The sequence below is a fragment of the Podarcis cretensis genome, assembly GCF_951804945.1.
Source record: "Podarcis cretensis genome assembly, chromosome: 15".
Taxonomy (NCBI): Eukaryota; Metazoa; Chordata; class Lepidosauria; order Squamata; family Lacertidae; genus Podarcis; species Podarcis cretensis.
This window is the reverse complement of record NC_137185.1, coordinates 41311964-41334242: the sequence shown is the minus strand read 5'-3', so window position 1 is coordinate 41334242 and position 22279 is coordinate 41311964. Positions and strand designations below refer to the sequence as shown.

At 44.0% G+C, this 22279-nt stretch overlaps 1 protein-coding gene across 2 annotated transcripts in view; it reads right to left on the bottom strand.

Moving 5' to 3' along the window:
• Positions 1-21809, bottom strand: part of ADRA1A (adrenoceptor alpha 1A) — a 58936-nt gene extending 37127 nt beyond the window's left edge. Inside the window, exons 1-2 of one of the 2 annotated variants that reach the window (XM_079955127.1) lie at positions 21414-21809; positions 15398-17111 (exon numbers count right to left, since the gene is read on the bottom strand). In XM_079955127.1, the coding sequence (XP_079811253.1) occupies positions 15398-16286 (889 nt within the window). In that variant the 5' untranslated portion in view covers positions 16287-17111; positions 21414-21809. The remainder of the gene's footprint in view (positions 1-15397; positions 17112-21413) is intronic. The other variant, XM_079955128.1, reaches the window with a different exon arrangement.
• Positions 21810-22279: the final 470 nt, after the last annotated feature.

Sequence of the window (22279 nt, the reverse complement as noted above, 5' to 3'; positions counted from 1 at the left end):
GACGACTCTGGGGTTGCGGCGCTCATCTCACTTTATTGGCCAAGGTGTACAGCTTCTGGGTCATGTGGCCAGCAGGACTAAGCCGCTTCTGGTGAACCAGAGCAGCGCACGGAAACGCCGTTTACCTTCCCGCCAGAGCGGTACCTATTTATCTACTTGCACTTTGACGTGCTTTCGAACTGCTAGGTTGGCAGGAGCTGGGACTGAGCAACGGGAGCTCACCCCATCGTGGGGATTCAAACCGCCGACCTTCTGATCAGCAAGCCCTAGGCTCAGTGGTTTAACCCACAGCGCCACCCGTGTCCCTTCATTAATAGACCCTATTTAAAGGAATTGTTCAATTAGCCACAGAATTGCTTTGCTGATTTTTCTCCTTTTAATTCCACAACTGCTTTTGGGGTCCTCGCTTACTGCAGGGGAGGCTGGGGGCAAAGGGGAGGCCGGCCTGCTGAGTGTCCAGGGTGGCACTGAGCTGTTCCTCCCGGTGCCACACGTGGGCAAAACGAGGCGGCAGCACTGCCATTGTCCCCTGCCCTCCACTTTCGGGGGGCAGCAGGGGCTTTCTGGAGGGGGATTGGGGCCCAAAGGGGGTGCACAGCCAGGCAGAGGCCTTGGCAGGCTTCCCTGGCAGCCCGGAAAGTCGCCTAGGTGAAGAAAAGGAGACTAGGCTGAGGAGATTGGGCCTGGCCTTGCCTTCGCCTCCAACCCAGCTGGCCAGTCTCGACCCTGCTTCCCTGAATGGAAATTTCAGCCTTCACAACATAGGAAAACAGCCAAGTAAACAGCTCTTTTCGTGGAGGAGGGTCAAGATATGAACTGATATGCATGAATATATGCAATGGACAGTGTTCTCGAAGCTACCAGCATGAGTTTGACCAAACTGCGGGAGGCAGTGGAAGACAGAAGTGCCTGGCGTGCTCTGGTCCATGGGCTCACGAAGAGTTGGACACAACTAAACGACTAAACAACAACAACAACAAAATATAGCTACAATATAGGGCTACAATACATATAGGCCTTATCAAACTGAAAAGGCCCCATAGCAGGGCTGGATTAACCATTAAGCAAAATAAGCACGTGCTTACTTAGGGCATCAAGGGAAGGTGGACACGACAGAAATTCCCCACACAAATTGCTCAGCTGAGCATTCATTTTCTCAGTTGAAGTACCGTATATTAAAAATCCCAACCGAACAACTTTGCAACAAGGCAAGGGCTGGTTGCCTCACCTCTACAGAAGCAGTGTTATGTAAGATTATTTCTGAGTATCTAATCAAACACTTTGCAATTAGAAAAAGTAGGAGATTTCCCCCCAAATACACATAAAGTGGAAGTATACAAAAATAAACATTATTTTCCATCTTAATGTAGGTTTCATTTCATTTCAAAGAATGCAATTTTATTATTGTTGATGTTTTGAATTAGATTTTTGGCACACCAAAATCTTTTAGGTGCTTCGGGCCTCTAAAGGTCTTGATCCGGCCCTACTCCATTGCATTACCCCACTGCTAAGTGCATTGTTCTCACAGAAAGGACAGTGCAAATGGACCTCCAGGAGCTGACGGAGAGGAGCAGCATCCAGAACAACTACAGGAAAGGCAAACTTTCGCCACCTCTACCTGCTCTGCTTTAGCTGCTGCTTTTCTCTTCAGGGAGAGAGAGATGTTCCCTCATCCCTGGAGGACACCCGCACCCACCAACCCAATTTGCAGCTGCCAGCCTTGAGGGGGGAAGAGCTACATTGCTGAGCTGACTTTTGAGTTTTAGATTTATCTGCTGGTCAGTGTGTGTATTATTTTCTAATGGAGCCACGAATTATTTATCAAATCGATCATGTGCCTAGGAAAACGTACCTTGGGCCACATGGGGGCAGTAGATGGGAGTCCATTTTCAGTGGCCTTGGATGAGGGGTAGCTATGGAGTTGGATCAAGGGTGCGTCAAGTTGAGGGGAACTCACCTAGCCTGGACCACGGCACAGGGCGCTGCAGCCTGTGTTCTGTTCTGACACTTTTTCCAGCTGAAGGTTTGTTGGTGGCTGTGCCAGGCTGCCCATGGGTCTCTGGGGGCTGCTTATAAATGCCAGGTTGGTTCACAATAAGAAATGCCAGGTTGGTATCACAATAAGTAGATAAATAGGTACCGCTCCGGCGGGAAGGTAAACGGCGTTTCCGTGCGCTGCTCTGGTTTGCCAGAAGCGGCTTAGTCATGCTAGTCACATGACCTGGAAGCTGTACGCCGGCTCCCTCGGCCAATAAAGCGAGATGAGCGCCGCAACCCCAGAGTTGGCCACGACTGGACCTAATGGTCAGGGGTCCCTTTACCTTTACCTTTACCAAGTGTCTGAACCTTATGTTAGACCAATGGAAAAGATGGGGGATTCTGTTATTGTACTTTTATATTTGGATATATACTGTACTAAGGTGATGATGCAATGGAAAACCAGCAATCTAACTAAAGCATATATTGCAATAAGACTATTTGCATATGAAATACCTTTAAATGAAAATACCTTCTGATTTCGTACAGCATATACAGTATGAGTACTGTACAGCCGTACCTCTGCTTACATATCCCTCTGGATACGTAAACTTTGGCATGCAAATGCGGCAAACCTGGAAGTATTTTTCCAGGTTTCGCCGCACGCGCATATGCAGATGTGGTCCTCCAGTTGCGAATTCCTCGGGATGCAGCCAGACCTCTGGAACAGATCCCATTCGCAACCGGAAATACCAGTGTACTAGTATTATAGCTTTTCTGAACAGATTTATAAATACAATATGGCAAATGATTGTGCAACCATTAAATATATATTTGTCATGTCAAAGGTGTATGTTTTAGAGGGGTTTTTTCTATTTCCATTATTTCTTAACCAATAATGTAAAACTTGGAATCCATTAATTTTGGGCATTTAGAGGCCCCTCATAAATGTGAAGCCTTAAGCTGCAGCTGACCCAGCTTGTGCCTGGATAGCTCCACCCCCTCCCCCACAAGTTGGGCTTATTCTGATCTTGGAACCACTTCACTCTTTGCCCCCCCTGGCCCCTGCCCAGCAGCCGACTCTCTTCTGGCCCCTGCCCCATTCCTCCCTTCCTGTCCCTTGCCCCTTTATGCTCCAGCTATAAGGCAATGGAGAAGAATGTTCTGGCCTGTATATTTCTGGCATACTCAGATTTGGCAGGAAGGAGCTGGAAAACCTCTTCCCACAAGCAAAAATTCAATGAAATGACTGATACGTCTGTTAAGAGCCTGGAGAAATATTGTGCCAGATGCACGACATTCTCCCAAGTAGAGTGCATCAAATATGGTGCAAGGACTTTTCAGCAAGGTCTGCAGAGCTATTTGCAAAATCCCTATGGGCTAAAAGGATTCAGAGGATGCAAGCAGTATCCCAAGACTTTTGAAAAACCAAACTTAAAACACTGTAAGGCAACAACGTGACAATCACTTTCAGATTTCTGGCATTGCTTATATATTTTTGGCCATAGGGAAGATAGATGGAGCTTGTTCTCTAAAAAAGGCATTTTTTTTTTTGTGGTGCAGCTCCTGTGGTTATTTTTATTTATTTATTTTTGCAAATGGACATTATCATAAATCTTCATGGAACCCATGGAAGAATGATTAGAAGCTAGATGCAGCCAAGCACGTAGGCAGATGTGGAGGATTTCAGAAACTGCATTTATAGAAGTGTGACTTGGTTGCATAGCAATGTCTCTTTGTCATGGATTCCTCCCATGGAATCTTGGGATTTTAGGCCCAGGTCTCTTTAGCAGAGAACTGTAATGATATTCAAAATGCTACAGTACTTTAAGCACCATAAGACATATTATGAATTCAATATATTACATGTTCTGCTCTGTTAATAGTTCTCTTCTGTTCTGCCTTTGTCAGGCCACACCTGGAGTCATGTGTCCAGTTCTGGGCACCACAATTTAAAAAGGATATTGACAAGCTATAATGTGTGCAGAGGAGAACAACCAAGATGACCAAGGGTCTGCAAACCAAGCCTTATGAGGAAGAGCTGAGGGTATGTTTAGCCTGGAAAAGGTGTGACTGAGAGGAGATATGAAAGCCATTTTCAAATGCTGTATCTGAAAGGCTGTCACATGGAGAATGGAGCAAGCTTGTTTTCTCCTGCTCTGGAGGGTAGGGACCTGAACCAATGGATTCAAAGTACAAGAAATGATATTCCAATGAAACATCAGGAAGGACTTTCTGACAATAAGAACTGTTCAGCAATAGAATAGTTTGCCTCATTCCTTGAAGGTTTCTAAGTAGAGGGTGGATAGCCTTTTGCAACATATGTTTTAGCTAAGATTCCTGCAGGGGGTTGGACTAGATGACCCTTGGGGTACCTTCCAACTCTACAATTCTATGTCTACTCAGAAGACAGCCTCATTGATGATGGACTCAGAAGTGGGGATTATTGCATTAGTCTTCCTGGTTCTGCTGCTAGCACCTTCCCGGTTCCTGGTCCTCCTTTTACATTTCGCATTATGGAATTATGGCTTTTTGATTGATTTACTCCCATGTCACACTAAATTTCATTCACACCAGAGGCCATGGTGTGACACATCAGTGGACATGCCACCACACTCTATGTACTTGTTCTCCCGTGATTCACACATGAAAATGGTGGGAAAGAACTGTATGCCAGAATACCATTCCAAATTTCATCACATTGTGTGATCATGAGAACCATTGGAAAATTATAATGCTAAACTCCCACAATTTCCCTGGTTATTGGGGGTTGCAAACAGATCCCCCCCACCCAGAAGCAATTCATGCAGAAATAAATGGTAAACTTCTCCTAGGTTCCATTAGATTTCCAGAAGTGAGTTTTACATTGTATGAAAGATCAGATAAAACATAAAAATTATCAGGTAAGGAAATGTCAGGAAAATGGAATAAAGTGCTGTCTGGATGCAGTAAAGGAGTTGTTGATCACAGCTGACCTCCTAAGAAGTAAATGTATTACTGAGACTGGACAAATGTCCCAAAGTCCAGTGGTCAGGCGAGCCTCACATTGGCACACACAATCTCTAGCCAGACTATTCGCAAATTATCAGCCATGTCTGGCAGTGACATACTCATTCTGGTGTCTGCTCAGAATCTGAGTAATAAACAACATATCTGGAGCAATTACAACTGAAGTTTTATCAGGACCGTCTAAGATTTTGTTACATGCAGTTTTCACTTACACAAAGTCAGGAGATGACTCTTGTCTGAATCATTTAACTTCATGTATTCTTAACTAGTTTCCTTGCCTTGTCGGAACGAGTGCTAAATAACTACAAATCCCAGTCAAGTGAGAGAATCTGTACATGGTGAATAAAAATTGGACACATTTCACTTCTCTTTCAGTGTGAAAGACCATTGATGCTGAAATCCAGCATTGTCTGAGCCCTGCAAGTGTGGCTTTCTCCCGACTGAAGTACAGAGTGTTTGAGGGGACATTCGCAGGGAAACCAAAATGATTGTTTACAAAGCTATTCTACTACCAACCTTACTATATGCTTGTGAAACATGGACCACTTATAAACGCCATCTCCAACTCCTCGAAAGATTCCATCAAGAGTGTCTCCGAAAATTTTTACACATCACTTGGGAAGACAGGCGAACTAATATCAGTGTACTGGAAGAAGCAAAGATCACCAGTGTTGAAGCAATGATTCTTCAACATCAACTTCGTTGGACTGGTCATGTTGTGCGGATGCCTGATGATTGTCTTCCAAAGCAACTACTCTATTCCGAACTTAAAAATGAAAAGCGTGGTCAACAAAAGAGGTTTAAAGACTGTCTCAAGGCAAATCTAAAAATACGTAGTATAAACAATGACAACTGGGAAACACTGGCCTGCAAGCGCTCCAGTTGGAGAACAGCCTTTACCAAAGGTGTCATGGGCTTTGAAGACACTCGAACTCACGACACAAGGGAGAAATGTGCTAGGAGGAAGGCACGCTTGGCAAATCCACACCGTGATCAACTCCCACCCAGAAACCAATGTCCCTACTGTAGAAGGACGTGGGGATCCAGAATTGGCCTTCACAGTCACTGATGGACTCATTGTTAAAACCGTGTTTATGGAAGACAATCTTACTCGGCTACGATGGATCACCAAAGAAGAAGAAGAAGAGACTGGAAGGCATGTGTGTGTGCCGAATGTGGGCTTCACACAGGATGCTGCTGAAATTTGAGATCCTACTGTTCAATCCCTTGCATCAAAATGAATTTATTTAAAGGTAAAGGGACCCCTGACCATTAGGTCCAGTTGCGGATGACTCTGGGGTTGCGGCGCTCATTCGCTTTACTGGGCGAGGGAGCCGGCGTACAGCTTCCGGGTCATGTGGCCAGCATGACTAAACCGCTTCTGGCGAAACAGAGCAGCGCACCGAAATGCCGTTTACCTTCCCACCGGAGCAGTAACTATTTATCTACCTGAACTCTGACTCTGCTTTCAAACTGCTAGGTTGGCAGGAGCAGGGACTGAGCAACGGGAGCTCACCCCATTGCAGGGATTCGAACTGCTGACCTTCCGATCGGCAAGCCCTAGGCTCTGGGATTTTAGGGGAACACAACTGGTTCGGTCACACTGGGCTTGGAGCCTTGGAGATGGCACAGCTATTATGTAGACTGGAAGGCATGCGTGTGTGCTGAATGTGGGCTTCACACAGGATGCTGCTGAAATCTGAGACCCTACTGTTCAGTCCCTTGCATCAAAATGAATTCATTTAGCACGGTGCAAAAGATTTCTGCCTGAGGCCCTGGAGAGCCGCTGTCAGTCAAGATAGACAGTCCTGGACTAGAAACACCAGTGATCTGGGTCAATATGAGACAGCTTGAAATTGGATCTTATCAATTGAGGGAGTATGCGGAAGAAATGGTATCCTTGTCAAAAAGATTTGGAAAAACAACTTGGTAGTGGCTTTACCATATCGGAAAAGGAACACAAGAATCAGCCCTTAGTCTTACAAAAGCCCCCAGCAATTGTTTGATTCCTCGGTTGCTGTGCAAATCACAGACATCAGATAAAAACTGGGGGCAGGGAAGATCCTATACTGCCAGCCCAGGCTGGACCCTTTTCCAAATTCCATTTGACTCACTTAGCAAGTGGATTGGTCTTATGAGCAGAGGGGAAGAAATCTGACAATGGACATGATCCGGCTAGTATTATGCAAATTTGAATTATGCAACTTAAGGGGACGTGAAAGTGCACACCTACAGCTGAAATGTACAGCCCAATGCAAACCTGCCTTCAGAGGCTGGGTGTTTGCTCAGTTCATATCCTAAGACAGAGCTTTCCAAACTGTGTGTCGTGACACATTAGTGTGTCAGCTGCAGTGTGTAGGTGTGTCACATGCATGTTCCCTGTGCTCCTCATGGGGTTAGTTTGACCTCTAGTTTGCTAGTAAAACTGAATTACTGTCTCACAAAATGATGCATGTCTAAAAAGTGTGTCACCAACATGAAAAGTTCAGAAAGCTCTGTCCTAAGACAATCCAGTCTCCTTCCAGTAGCCTTATTCAAGCTCCTACCTTTCAAACTAAATTCCCTGTGAAATGGGGATGATTGTCTGAGCAACAGATCATTGCTAGTTATAAGATTAGGGTAGCCATGTCTCTGACTTTACAGAGAACAATCTTCTATCTGAAGAGCTGTCAGAGCACAGCCCTCTGAAAGAAGCAGGGGCGTAGGAAGGGGAGTGCGGGGGATGCGGTCCACCCCGGGTGTCATCCATGGGGTGTGTGTGTCACAAAATGGCACAATGTGGTGATTGGCACTTACCGCAGGGCCTGGCCTACAGCGTGCCCGGGCCATGCATCTCTCCTGGCAGTGACACGGTGGCTCGGGGCCCCGCGTTGCCTGAAACAGCAGCGTGGGGCTTGTGTCTGCCAGGTGAACTCCATGGGCAGCTCGCCACAGCGCCCCCATGCATGGATCGCCATGGCGCCCCTGTGTGGCTCCCCTGTGCACGGATTGCTGCAGCACCCTCATGGCCGGCTTGCCCTGCCCCCACCATTCCAGGTGCCGGAGCAGTTAGCTATGCCCCTGGAAAGAAGGAAGCTTTTACTTAAAGGGTGGTTCAGTTCAAATCCAGTATGCTGATGACACCCAGCTCTATTTCTCCTTTGCATCTGCAGGTGAGGCAGTGGAAGTCCTTGGCCAGTGTTTTGGCTCAGTAATGGACTGGATGCTGTTATGCTGGGGGAGGTACAAGGACTCACCACTCCCAGATTCTGCTAGCGACTGAGCCAGACATGAACTTGCGACGCTCTTCACTGTAAATAGTTTGCACTAAGAATAAAGCTGGAAAAGACAGGTTGGAGTCTTGCCTGTTTGCTCAACCACACCACCACCTGACAACCGGGTATAGTGATTCAGGATGAGAGGAAGGAAGAAATTAAACAGCACCCACAAAGCATGTTCAAAGAGTGGCCATGTCTGCAATTCGCGATTAAAGGTAAAGGTAAAGGTACCCCTGCCCGAACGGGCCAGTCTTGACAGACTCTGGGGTTGTGCGCCCATCTCACTTAAGAGGCCAGGGGCCAGCGCTGTCCGGAGACACTTCCGGGTCACGTGGCCAGCGTGACATCGCTGCTCTGGCCAGAGCCAGAGCCAGAGCCAGAGCCAGAGCCAGAGCCAGAGCCAGAGCCGCACACGGAAACGCCGTTTACCTTCCCGCTGGTAAGCGGTCCCTATTTATCTACTTGCACCCGGAGGTGCTTTCGAACTGCTAGGTTGGCAGGCGCTGGGACCGAGCAGCGGGAGCGCACCCCGCCGCAGGGATTCGAACCGCCGACCTTTCGATCGGCAAGTCCTAGGCGCTGAGGCTTTAACCCACAGCGCCACCTGCGTCCCTGCAATTCGCGATTAGAAGCCAGCAAAAGCAGCTACAGAGCAGGCAAGTCATGAGAGGCAGCCTCCTCTCTCCTGCTGATTGAAACATAAGAAAGACACTCGGTTATTCGCACAAGCAGCAGCTGCCGCACAGCCAAATTCTGAATGAAATGCAATTCAACTCACTCAAGGATCTTTTTTCATTTTACTAAAAAACAAAAAACCCTGGACATTTTGCCATTTTTTTAAAAAAAACCTGAGCAGAAATTTTAACCCTGAAAAAACCAGGAAAACCAGACATATGATGCTCCTATATCTACAATATATAAAATATTACTCCAAGACACCACAAATACCCTCTACACATTGGAACACAACATAGGATACAAAATAAACTCTACCTAGTGTTCAAAAATGTGGTCTAAACCATCATTTAAATCCACATTAGCAAGAAAGAGAGAGCTCACTCTGAAACTTAACTACAGATGGTATCACAAAGTGAAGATATGCAAGTGAAGGCAAAAAATAAATGCAGTAGCTGCACAAGATTAATTGTGCCACTTGTCTAGGTCAAATAAACAGCAGCATTGTGACCTGGTACCTAATAATATGCAATGAATGATCTAGGTTTCTTTCTTTTTTAATATTTAGTTTTATTTGTGTTTCTGATACAATTCCATATCAAAGAAATGAATGGAAATAATGCAAAGGACACAAAAAAGAAAACTCTGGAATAGAAAAGAACGAACAGTTTTAGGAAATCAAAAAATAAGCAGAAAACCAGAAAGCATTCCTCCACTAACTTCTCATCCTCTCCTTCCATGGTTCCTTTTGTCTCCTCTGTTTCTCATGTTTTCTTGGTTCACCCCACCTATCGTAACTACTTAAATACACATGAGTTTTCTCTTACACTGCTGAAAATCTTACCAACTTGCTCAGTTAATTGTTTGTTTATTATATTTTTCCACATATTCAATAAAAAATATTCAGTCCTCCTTATAGCTTTCATCATTTTGATTTCTTATCATAGTGGTCATCCCTGCTAACTCCACGTATTCTAACCATTTGATACTCCATTCTTCTTCTTTTTTTGGTGCCTTATCTGTTTTCCATTTTGGGGCTAGTAATACAGGCGCAGCTGTTGTTGCATAGAGGAACAAGTTTCTCTCTTTTTTAGTCACTTCTGTTGTTATTAACTCCAGCAACAATACTTCTGGGTTTTTAGAGAAGGATTTCTAAAACATTTTTTTTACTTCATTATGGATCATTGCCCAGTAGTTTTTAATTATACTATGTGTCCACCACATGTGGTAAAAGGAACAACCTAGGTTTCTGTCCCAAGCCAACACATTCCAGAATCTGGATCCCACCATTGAAAAGGCCTTCCTTTGCAATGCCTGTTCAGTGTTCCTGAGGCAAAGATGGAGTAAGCTTTGCCTCAGGGTAGCTACATGCAGGAAGGGTCTTTTAATGGGGAGAGGGAGCAAATGGGCTACATTGTAGTATGAAGTTTTTAAGGATCAATAGGATCATTCCAAAATGAATGATTTTTAAGAATACAGCTGCACTCGGTTGATGTCTCTCTTAATGAGAAGCCTGCAAACTTGAGTTATGGAACTCTGGATCAACATTTGCCCGTTGTTTCTAGTGGGGCAGCTTTCATCATGTTAGCCTGACTGTTGTGTTCAATTTTCTGCATTACAAAAGGGGCAAAAAAGACTCCGAAAAGACTAACGATGTGATTCTAAAATAACACAGGAGTTGTGGAAAGAGATGGACACAAACCATGGGCAACTGCCCTTATAAGGGATCAAATATGTGAGGTCAGTTTCAAATTGAGGAAGATTTCTTAAAGCTCAACCCAAGGACTCTATGGCAACAGCTTGATTGCAGGCTCCATGTAAGCAGATAGAAGGGGGAATGTTATGTCTCTCCTTCTCTTTCTAATCCTTTTTGGGTATGTTTGTGGCTGTTTGGCAACCAGCATTCCAACATCATTACAGCCTGGGCATTGAAAGCTAGTCTGTTGAGGACTTTACCTTCTGCAGAGCCGAGCAAACCTTGTCCACAAGCCGTTAGTCAGAGCCTAATGATTGTTCTAAAGAATGAAATGTGAAATGTGATTACAGCTTTTTGAATTCAATAGCTGAATTGTTCACTTTCTAAGCTTCCTTGTTTAAATGAAAACATGTAATTGAAAGGCAGCTGTCTTTCTTGAAAAACAAAAACTTACAGACATCACTGGACATCCTTATGGTTATAAACCATAATTGTCAATCATCAATTCAGTTTATCAATAAGGTATCATATTATAAGAATGTCTGGGACGGCGCTATCTAAATGTAGAGACTCTTTTCAGTGTTGGCAAAATATATATGCAACATTGAAATAAAAAAATTCAATATATAAATATCAGAAATGTTGGAATTGATATAAAAACAAAAAATGTTAGATATCATTTAACTTTATATGAAGCCAACTATGAATTATTTGCAATTGGATATTGAATGGGTGCTACCTTGCAATTTTGATAACATCTATAGAGATGTTTTGGAGCTCCTGGAGAGTCATTCCTAGGCAGTGTAGAGAATCCCAAACTAGATGAACCAATGGTATAAAGCAGCTTTCCTTTTTTGCCCTGCCCTTCTGTATTTCCCGTCCACTTCCATGGGGCTTACACATGAGAAGACACACAAGGATTGTGCCAATTCATTTGTAAATGTCAATAGATATCAATTGTTTGTTAGTAAAGCCTATAAAGTGAGCGTCTGTGAAATGAAGAAATAAATATGCTCAAATTAGACTTATTAGAAGTAAATGTTTTTGTGCAGTCCTAAATGTACTTGGTAAAGATGGGATTGAGCCTCATAGAACACCGTGGCAGTTACTTCTGAGTAGACAAACAGAGGATTGCAGTGTAAGTGGGTTTTGATAAGTTACATTAATGCTTATGTGTTAATAACTTTCTCAGGCTGGCAGGTTGATTAGCATAATATTTCTCAATAACTTGTATTTTTTTCTTTACCTTGAATTATAAGGAAATTATCACTTTAATAAATTTAGCTGATAATTATCAACCAACAGACAAGCTTATCCAGATAAGAACTGTTCTTCCTGTATTACAAAAAGTACAAAAAAATCCCTATTTCATCTTGTTGGAGGCACATATGATTCTGCTTTGTGATTAAGATGTTGCAAAACTATGGGGCTGCATAAAATATTTTTTCAAATATTAGCTTAATTATACTTTTCTGTGGAGGGGGGGAAAGGTCAACAGTTACATTTATTCATGTTACATGTTTTTTTCAGGGGTGTTTCTGTAATAGATAGACGAGGAGGCGATAAATGAACAAAGAGTCACAGAGTGAATACCCCAGGGATGCCAAACAACTGAATATTAATTAAAATCAATAAATAATTCAAAAAACGCTTATGTATACTCTCAGCTGAAAATAATGAACTCAATTACTCACCAAGGAACTGTACCTAAATAATTTCTGTCTGACTTTATTCAGGACAGTTAAAGCAGATAAAAGTTAACCAAATCATAACTAGCACAGGGAGCATTATGGTGTGGCACTTTTTCCAAAAACCCTTTCTTTTTATACAGTTTGTTATTTGAATGTAACAATTCAGTAAAAATATCTAAAAGATTTGGCCCAAAATTTTAATTTAATTTTAATCATTCCCACCCCACCTAACCCTTCCTCGTAAAACTATATCACAGAATTGTAGCATTGGAAGGGGCCGCAAGGATCATGCAGTGCAGGAATCGTGTGCCCAACGTGGGGCTCAAAATCACATCCCTGAGATTAAGAGTCTTCCTTTAAGTGTCCTTCCACCCTCCCAAGTACCCAGCCCTAGGATCTCCAAGCCACAAAATTCATAAAACCAATGAACAAATAAGTGTGGAGTGGAAGAGAGTAGATTAACGTTTCTTTAAAATTAATTGAGTCTGACCCCTTGTGAGCAGCCTTGTTAAATCAGACTTGGCATTAGCACTGTACAGAATTACATTACAGCATTTCAAAGCTGTTTAATTCCCACTCACCCCCCTGGAAAAGAACGGCAGTTCGCTTGGCCACACCTAAGGATTTAGCCTGCTGGCAATTCTAGTGCTCTAACAAGTTTAAACTAGAACTAATCTAATATCCAGGATTAGTAAGCAATTCTTCATTCAGACTATTCCCTAAATAGGAGAAAAATCTGCATATAGTTCTTGGCCAGCAATTAGTTTTGTGGAAATCTGTATTTTCTTCTGTTGGCATACTTAAAAAAAAAAAAATAACAGAGAGAAAATCTCCATTGTGCTCACTTCCCAAATTTTCTAAAATTGTAATGATTATACTAATGAGAATAGACTGAGACAACTTACTCAACATACCTTCTATTTTCCCATGATCTAAAATAAGCACAGTTAGGATCATATACCTCAATTATGGGTGCATGCCACTGGTTTGCTTGTATATAGCACCTTCCACCCATAATGTGAAGAAGTCTGATGTTTATCAGAAACATAACTTCACAGATGATCCTTTTAAAGCTATGCGCTAGATATGTGAAAATATATTTAGGTCTCCAAGTTTCAAAATTCAAGAGACCCCCTTTTCTGAAAATAATCACCAAGAATATGACATTTCCAACAAGTACTGCATATTCAGATAATTCAGTCATTGTGTATTACACCTTCAGGTAACTATATATAACTTCCCATTTTAAAAACCTGTGCATTTTGATAGCAGTAAATTGTGATTTACATACAGAAACACGGTTCTGTATCCAAGTGGCCAAGGCAGAGGAGAAGAGAGATTCCTCATATCTAGCCCCAAACAAATAATGGTAGAAAAATTAATGTGTTGGGACAGGAGTTGAACTCAAAGCAGGTACACTCTGCTCACAACCTTGCCAATTATCTCTTCAAGATGGTAATGGATTTGCAACAACTGCTGCTTTCACATATGTCTGGATTGGGCCATTAAATAAAGGTCAAGCCAAATTGGTTCACACATGTGTTTTTTGCTTGCAGCACTGAGTGAATTGGCTTTCAGAGATCCAAAATCACTTTCGCTCCAGTCCAATGAGCTATAAGCATCAAGTGATGAGAAAGCAAGTATTTTTGTAAATGCTTTGAGATTTTTTGCAATCAAGCAGTGTATAAATTTATTAAATAAATAGATAGATAGATAAAATAGGACCATGCAAATGCATTTGGGAGTAAGCCCTAAACCAGCTTGCATCCAGACTTATGATTTGAGTGTTTGACATATATAGGTTGTACATTGAACAGATGTCTGATCCTAAACACATTGATTATCAAGGAAAGATTTCTTTTGAAATGATCAAGAAAATTCACTCCTCCACAGGCACTAGAATACGGTACCAAGTCAGATTTGGTACTTCACTGGCAATGATGGACTTTTGAAAACCACAAAGAGGATAGCTTCCAGCCAGTTAGTTATATCAGGTTAGTTTTAAAATACACAGATCTACCTTAGAGTCGATACTTTGCAGCCTGGTCCTAGGCCTCTTTACTAAAAGCAAGAGCATTCTGTGGGGTTTATTCCTATATAGGCATGCACAGAATCACATCCTTCGTCCTTTGGGTCAAACTCAGCACAATGAAAGCAGTTCAGCCATATGCCCATGCTGTTAACATATCAAATAGACTGTGAGATCTTAGTCCGACATCAAAAGGGGGGCAAGCATGAGTGGAGGAGAACCAGCCCCTTTCCCTGTCTCATTTCCCCATTGTTAGTTGTGCAAAGTTGCGCCTTCCCATTTTCCCCCAGCTCCAGAAGCTGGGAAAGAAAAGAGCATGGGATAATGGACCACAGGAAAGGAAAGGGAGAGCTCAGTTGCCCTCTGCCATAGGTGCCAACTCCCTGGGGCCCTGGGTGCCTGAGCACCCACAAAATTCCCCATGAAGGGGCCAGGCACCCACAGGACTCCTGCCCTCTGCTGTGCACTCCTTCTAAACAGAACCCATATCCCACATTTTAGATGTGAATGAGAAGGACACGCAGCTAAAATGCCGCAGTGGCTGTCACGTCTAGTTTGAGTCTAAGAGAAGCCCTTCTGGATCAACCCAAAACCCATTCAGTTCAGCTTCCTGTTCTCGTATTGGCCAACCATATTGCCCTATGGGAAGCCTCAAAGCAGGATTTGAGTGTGACAAAACTCACCCTGCTTGGTCTTCAGCAGCATACTGCCTTCAAGGAACTTAGCCATGATGGCCTGTAGCCACAGATAGCCTTACCCAGTGCCTTTTTTCCTGGGGCTACTCAAGGGTACTCAGCACCAGCACCGCCCCCCCCATGTTAAAAATATGGCACTTACCGTAACAACTTCATGGTGAATACTGACACCTTTCCCCCTAAAAATAAAGCACTGGCCTTATCCTCAATGAATTTGTTCCCTAACTGTTCCAGAGTTACAGGAGCACCAAATATCTCATTTACAATCATTAGAGGATCTGATGCAGAATCGTGGACGTTAATGCAATTCACCACAAAAGTTGCGCAACCCCACCCTCTTCGTGACCAAATGCATTTGCTTGACTTACCAATGGGCATGATGATAAAGAAGGGAAGCCAGCAGAGTATGAAGCATCCCACAACAATCCCCAGACTTTTAGCTGCTTTCTTTTCCCTGGAGAACTTGAGGAGCCTCACGGAAAAATTGGATTTGTGCTTGGTGCTGGGTGTTGATCCAGTGGTTTCTGTGGTGGTTTTGCGGTGGATGCGAAGAGTCACTTCCTCTGAATGGGACTTCTCTGTTTTGAGGCCACAAGACAGTCCTTTGCTTTCCCTTTTTGCCACCACATACACCTGGCAGTACATTGCCAGTATGATGATCAAGGGGAGGTAGAAGGAGCCCAGGGCAGAGAATAAGACGTAACCAGGGTCAGTATTGATCTGACAGATGGTTTCATCTTCTGGAGCTGGCTGTTTCCAGCCAAAGAGGGGCCCTACTGATATCACAAGGGACAGTACCCAGACACACAGAAGGGCTAGCAGGCCCCTCTTTTCAGTCACTATGGCTGGATATCTTAGCGGGTAGCTCACCCCAATGTATCGGTCTATAGAGATGACACAAAGGCTCATGATGGAAGCTGTGCAGCATAGAACGTCCACAGCTGCCCAGATGTTGCAGAAGATCCTCCCAAAAACCCAATACCCCAAAATCTCAAAAATAGCAGAGAAAGGGAGGACGGTAGAAGTCAACAGGAGGTCAGCCACAGCCAAGTTGATAATGTAATAGTGAGTTACGCTTTGCAGGTGCTTGTGGCAGGCTACTGACAGGATAACCAAAATGTTACCCAGGACTCCAAAAACAATCAGCCCCCCCAAGATAACACCTAATAATATGGCTTTTGAAATGTTTACTTCCTCCACAGGCTGGGTGCAGTTGAAGCAGTCAGAGGCAGAGATGTTCTCGGAGTTCAAAGCCATTATATCAATACTGGTTAATGTTCATCCAGTGTTGTTTGTGATTCACTCTGCCCTTTCTTTGAAAGAGCGAAGAACAAATATTGGTAGTGTTGCAAGAAGCTTTATTTCCACATTGTTGATAAAAACTAACTGGAAATGTGGTTCTTGCTTTATAAATGCAGAACCTGGAAGGACACCTCAGACTGGGAAACTTATTTGAAAATCCACATTTATTCCGTGGCATCTGTTCCAGTTAGGCCAAATAAAAATGCTGCTGCAATTTGGAAGATTCTCTTTAAGACACACTCCTTGATGTTCTCTGGACCTTGTGGGATGCTTGATGACACAGTATTGCAGAAGGGGTCAAAGATCTCTTTCCAAGTTTCTGTTGGGCTGTTAAAAAAAGAGCCATCAGGTTACAGAATGCTTTCTGCTACTAAGCAAGGAAAATATGTTTGGGTTTTTAGCAAAGGAAAATGCCTGAGTTCGTGGAAAGGCCATCAACATCTGAAGTGCGTTCATTTAAATCTGTCTCATTAGACACAAATGGCGGGAACATGCTCTTTTCTCCCATTTATTTGGGTCTTTATCATACTTGATTTTCAAATATGTTTAAAGTTGGAATAGTGGAAGACCACAAGGATGTTTCCAATTAAGCTTTGCTTTTGTTATCATCAGAGATGTGCATCACAGTCTTGAGATGTGGAACAAAGTTTGCTGAAGCCGTAAGATTCTCAGCGTTGTGCCAACTGCCTCCAGGATGTAAGCTTATTAACAAATGTTGGTCATAGCTCCAAACAGGGACTTCTTCTTGCTGTGCTCCTTGCAGGATAGATATGCTAACTCCTAAATAAGAAAAAAAGAAAAGGAAGCTTATTTCAAAAGCCATGGCTCCCTGCTGCTGTAATGTCCAGACTGCAAAGGTTTTCTGGGACCTGGGAATCAACTTGACTGATTTTCCTTATCATCTGCAGCACTAACTTCTGTTTACTAGTATATTGCTTGCTCAGTAGATGCTGTTGCTCAACCCCTTGCTTTTGACCAATGGTGGAGCATCCCCCACCTGCGTCCGGGGCAGGTGCACACCAGGGCGCATGCAGGGCACGCTGTGGGGGCAGGGCGCACCACAGGAGGGACCCCAGCCCACTGCTGCAAAATGGGGTGAGTTCACGGTGCCCTGCAAGCCCAGTGTTGCTTTGCAAGACTCACAAAAATGGGCTTGTGGGGTGCTGCGAGCAGGTGTGCAACTTGGTCCTGCGAACCCAGTGCTGCTTTTGCAAGTGGTGCTGGGCTCAAGGGAGGGTGCAGTGAGCTTTTGCGTTCTTCTCATGGCATCCTCCAGTTGCATTGCGGCTGAGAAGGACTCAACAGGGCTGTGCCCTTGTCCCCGTGAATGCAGCACTATGGCACTGCCTGCAGGGGCCAGGGCGCATGCCTGTTGCCTCCTTCTCAGCTGCCCCCCAGCTGGAGGGCTCCGTGTGAAGGATGCAACAGCTCATTGCACCCTCCTGGCAAGCAGCACCACTAGAAAAAGCAGCGCTGGGCCCACAGGGGCCAGGGGGCACACCTATTGCATCATTCTCAGCTGCACTCTAGCTGGAGGATGCAAGTGCTCACAATGGGGCAGGGCGCTAAACGGCACCAGGGGCAACGGCCCCCTCAGTCCCCCCCCCCACATTACGCCATCCTTTCTGACTCTCAGTGCAAGAATGCTATTGCTGCCTGGTGGTTTTGTCAATCACAACCCTGCAGTCTCAATATAGGGACAATTCGACATATTTCAAAAGAAGTCTCTGTGTGTTTTCCTATTTCATGTGATGAAGACAGAAGAGCTTGTGGCTACACAGTGGAGAACAAATCTATGGACATTTTCACACTACAGGCTCAAAGTGATTTGTAACGCAGACTAGCAGCTGGAATTACAATGATCTCCCACTTTCTCTTCCACATTAGCAATGGTCCCACATATGCATAAATAGTGGGCAAGATAGACTTTACACTGATTCAGCTCTTAGATACGAATATGCCATGGCTACTCTGTAGGGATTTTTCCAGGCTGCATTTTCTTTTTACAGCCAATGTTTTGCCCAGGCAAGAAGGCCTGATCCATGCTAGGGATGACCCCACTATCAATACTTAGACATAGCTCTGTGCCATATGTAGAATACCTTCAGCACTGAGTAATGAGTAACCACTACCAGCCCTTGCGCAGAAGAGAAGGACGCCGTGGTTCAGTGACACAGTAAAATCAGAAGACCCCTGCTTAAATCACTGGCATCCCCACTTAAAATGATCTGGTAGCACATTAATGATAAAGACTCCACTCTGATTGAGACCATTGCCAGTCAAAGCAGAATAATGGGCTGAACGGGTAAATTAGTCAGACTATGGGCAGTATCTAATTAACTCATTCCTTTACTGTTTTGTCTGCATGGGTCAAATTTGACAGGTGTGTGGGGTCACCCATCTTTCAATTTTCTGATGTCACAAATGGCACCAGGGGATTTGGTGCTCTGAGGTCCCGAAGCTAGGGCTTCAAAAAGCACCAGCAGGCAGCCCCCCTTTGTTTCAGCAGCTGTTTCACTGAAACCCCTTTGCAGTGAATGAACTGCTGAAATAAAGGCAGAAAATACACCCAGACCAAGGAAAGGTTGTCCTCCTTTCACATCAGCTGATGGACAGGGGGAGGTTGCTTGGTGCTGGGTTTAGGTGTTCTCCCATATACACAGATCAAGCATGATCATTTGCTGTTGGCATCAGTTGATGTGTGTGTGTGTGTTGGGATGTGTGTGATCCTGCATAGCCCTGGCCTTGTTATTGGGCAAATTGGAAGCAAATCAAGCAGGCTTTGCCAACCCCCACCCACCCTTTTGGTGAACCCCTGTCCTTACTTGCACAATGTTGGGTGTAGGGTGGGTAAGTGGCCTTGCAGGCCAAATGGGGAAGCCTGGTTCGGGACTGGCCTGTGGGCTGGAGGGTCCCCATTCTTGCATTTGCACAAGGATTTGTGCTTGTGCAATGAACCCTACTTCTCCCTAAATGTACACCCCATGCCTTCCCCAAATCTGCCCTGGAGGGTTGTGGGAACCCATAGAACAAATTTAGGGGGTGCAGTGGGAGTATGGAGGGAGAACATTCCATTGTGCAAGCAGAAATCCTTGCACTGTTGGACTGTTCCCATAGTGCTACTTTGGATACAATCCCAGACATTTGAATTAAAGCCCATAGCTTCCACCAAAGAGTCCTGGGAACTGTAGTTTATCCCCCAATGAATTACTTTTCCAAGCACCCTTGATTAGGGTGTTGGGCATTCATAGGTCTAATGAATAACTTTGGGGTACATGTGAACCCCAATGGCCCTCTTTTAAGAAACTAAAGCAATGGTATAACAAATGGTTTACAGCAAAAGCATTTTTAGAAGTTTGAAAACAGTGATTTTCACTCTATATGAGAGTTGTGTACACTCCAGGTATTAAAACAGCATGTGCACCTCTCCAAGTAAAGAAAGAGGACATATTCTCCAGATGGGCAGGGTAACAACAACAACAACAACAACAACAACAACAACAACAACATTTGAATGTTCCAAACAAATAAACAGAGGAGCAGAAAGTACAACAGGCTTTCTTCCCTCACTTGCTAAGAGATTCCGAAGTCTCTCCTGAGCCAGACCATGCAACTCATCCATCTCTTTAGTCCCAAATTGCCCATTAAAGATGGCAGCACCTCCACAGAATCACAGAATCTTTCCTAGTCTTGCTCCCCAAGTTCTCTCTTCATTACATGGAGATGTCAGAGTACAAACTGAGACCAATAGACACACAATATTGTCTGCTCTGTACTGACTGTTCTGACCGTCTAAGTTTACAGACATCTTTCCAGCCCTACTTAGCTATTCCAGGGACTGGACTTAGGACCTTCTGCATTATGTGCCCTCTGTCACTGATCTGTGACTTCCCCAAAAGGCTTCTACTAAGACTAATGCAGATAAAATAAATCACAGAAGAGCTGGACCCAATCTTTATAGGATTTATACGGTTGGGAACACAAAAATCAGGTATCAACCGGGTAACAATGCCTCTTGTAACTGGTAATTGTCCAATTTCCCAGTATGCAACACTTGCTAGTATTTTGGAAAACAATATATTAAACCTCACAGATTCTACTTCATTTTAGGACTTAAGTGAGACCTGAGATTTTTTAGCCACAGTAGGGATGAAATTAACACAGACAAGCTTGGTAAGTCCTATTACAGATAGTTATTGGTGGTTGCATCTAGGCAATGTATACATTTAAGCTTTGCATAAAATTGCTACAGATCGACTAGACTTATATAATTCCTGACCTTTTGGACCCAACATTCACATCTCCCCCCCCAGGCACACATATTTTGGCTACCTGAGGAAACAATTTGAACATCTGATGAAACAGGTTCTAGACACAATAAATCTGTTAGTTTTTAGAGCGCTACAAGTCTCTCTGTTAACAACAACAACAACAACCACAACAATGAAAGTTGCTACAATCATCACTTGGTGCCATTAGGTCCCAGAGTAGGTTACAACAATTTACAATTCAGTATTAAAAACAGTTAAAACAATTTACAATCAGGAAAAAAGTCATTTCCCTCTTCTTCACACATGCTAGTTACCCGGAGAGAGAAATATTGCTGAATTTTCTTTCCGCAAGTAGTTTCACAGTTTTAGTTTTAAAATGTCAAGATATGAACACAAAGTAGCCTCTTGGACTGTTCTGAAGTTGAGGAAGGAAGGAAGGAAGGAAGGAAGGAAGGAAGGAAGGAAGGAAAAGCGTATGGAAATGGTACGTTCTAAGATGCACATGTTATGAGATAAAAATTATTGAGGGGAAAATGATGACAAATAATGAACACAGTTTCATTCAAATGGTATAGATGTTTCATAACAAGTGGGAAAACTGGAGTGTTAAGTGTATCCCCCCCCACACACATATACAACATTGGGAGGAGAAAATGCACCAAATCCCAGCAGAGGTCTAAACCAGTCTAAGCAAGTCTAAATAAAAAACAACAGTGACCTATTGGGGGACTAGGAAATTAAAATGGGGAAATTGCGAATGGCTGTAAGGTGGTCAAACCCCAAACGGACAAACAAATCGTGTCAGCATTACCTAGGGGAAAAAGCAGCTGGCAGATGCAAACGCGGGTCTCTGGATCCGACCACCGTCTCTAAGCTGGTGCCTGCGCTTCTCCTTCAAGCTGAAGGGCTGCAGACCTGCTGTTGCAGAGCGCGCGAGGCAGGAGGGTGACAGGCAGACATCTCCAGCGCACCGTGGGACATTCTGCTCGGAAGCAAAACCAAACCATGCAAGCACTCTCCACGCCCCCCCACCCCCCATGTATTTTGATGACTCACATTTACACTTATTCCCTCTGTCCCAATGGCTGGCCGGGGATGGAGGCCAGCTCCGTGACCCCCCCCCTCCCCTCCGAATAATACTCCGCTTTGCACTGTCAAGGAGAAGCAGCAACTTCACGGCTGCTGAGCTGATGCAGCTGGCTGGGTAGGATCCACTTCGATTTTACCGTAATCTCCCGCCTCTTACCGTATTGCAGCATAGTAAAGAGCACGTTTGACAGTTGTCAACGTCTCTCTCTGCTGATTCTCCCTCCCTCTCTTCCCCTTTCCTCCACCTATTAGATGCAAAAGCAATGATAGAATTTGGTTCTTTAGCTGCCTCTCGTAACCACGTAAGATTATATTACAGCAACAATATTTGGGAAATGTTTGTGAGCTGTACATTCACACCGGGCTCGTGTGATACAAAGAAGAAAAGGGAAATACAGAAAAGGAAAAGAACGGAGGGGTGATGTTAGAACTATTGTAAAAAGCTTGGTGTTTTTTACGCAGAGGAAACTGTCACGATCTTTCTTGCTTTGGAGACCTGTTTATCGAGCATTTCCCTTGACTTCTTTGCAGGAAGGTCTGATAATATTGTACCCACCAAGTGCCATCGCACACTTCTCGGCGCATTTT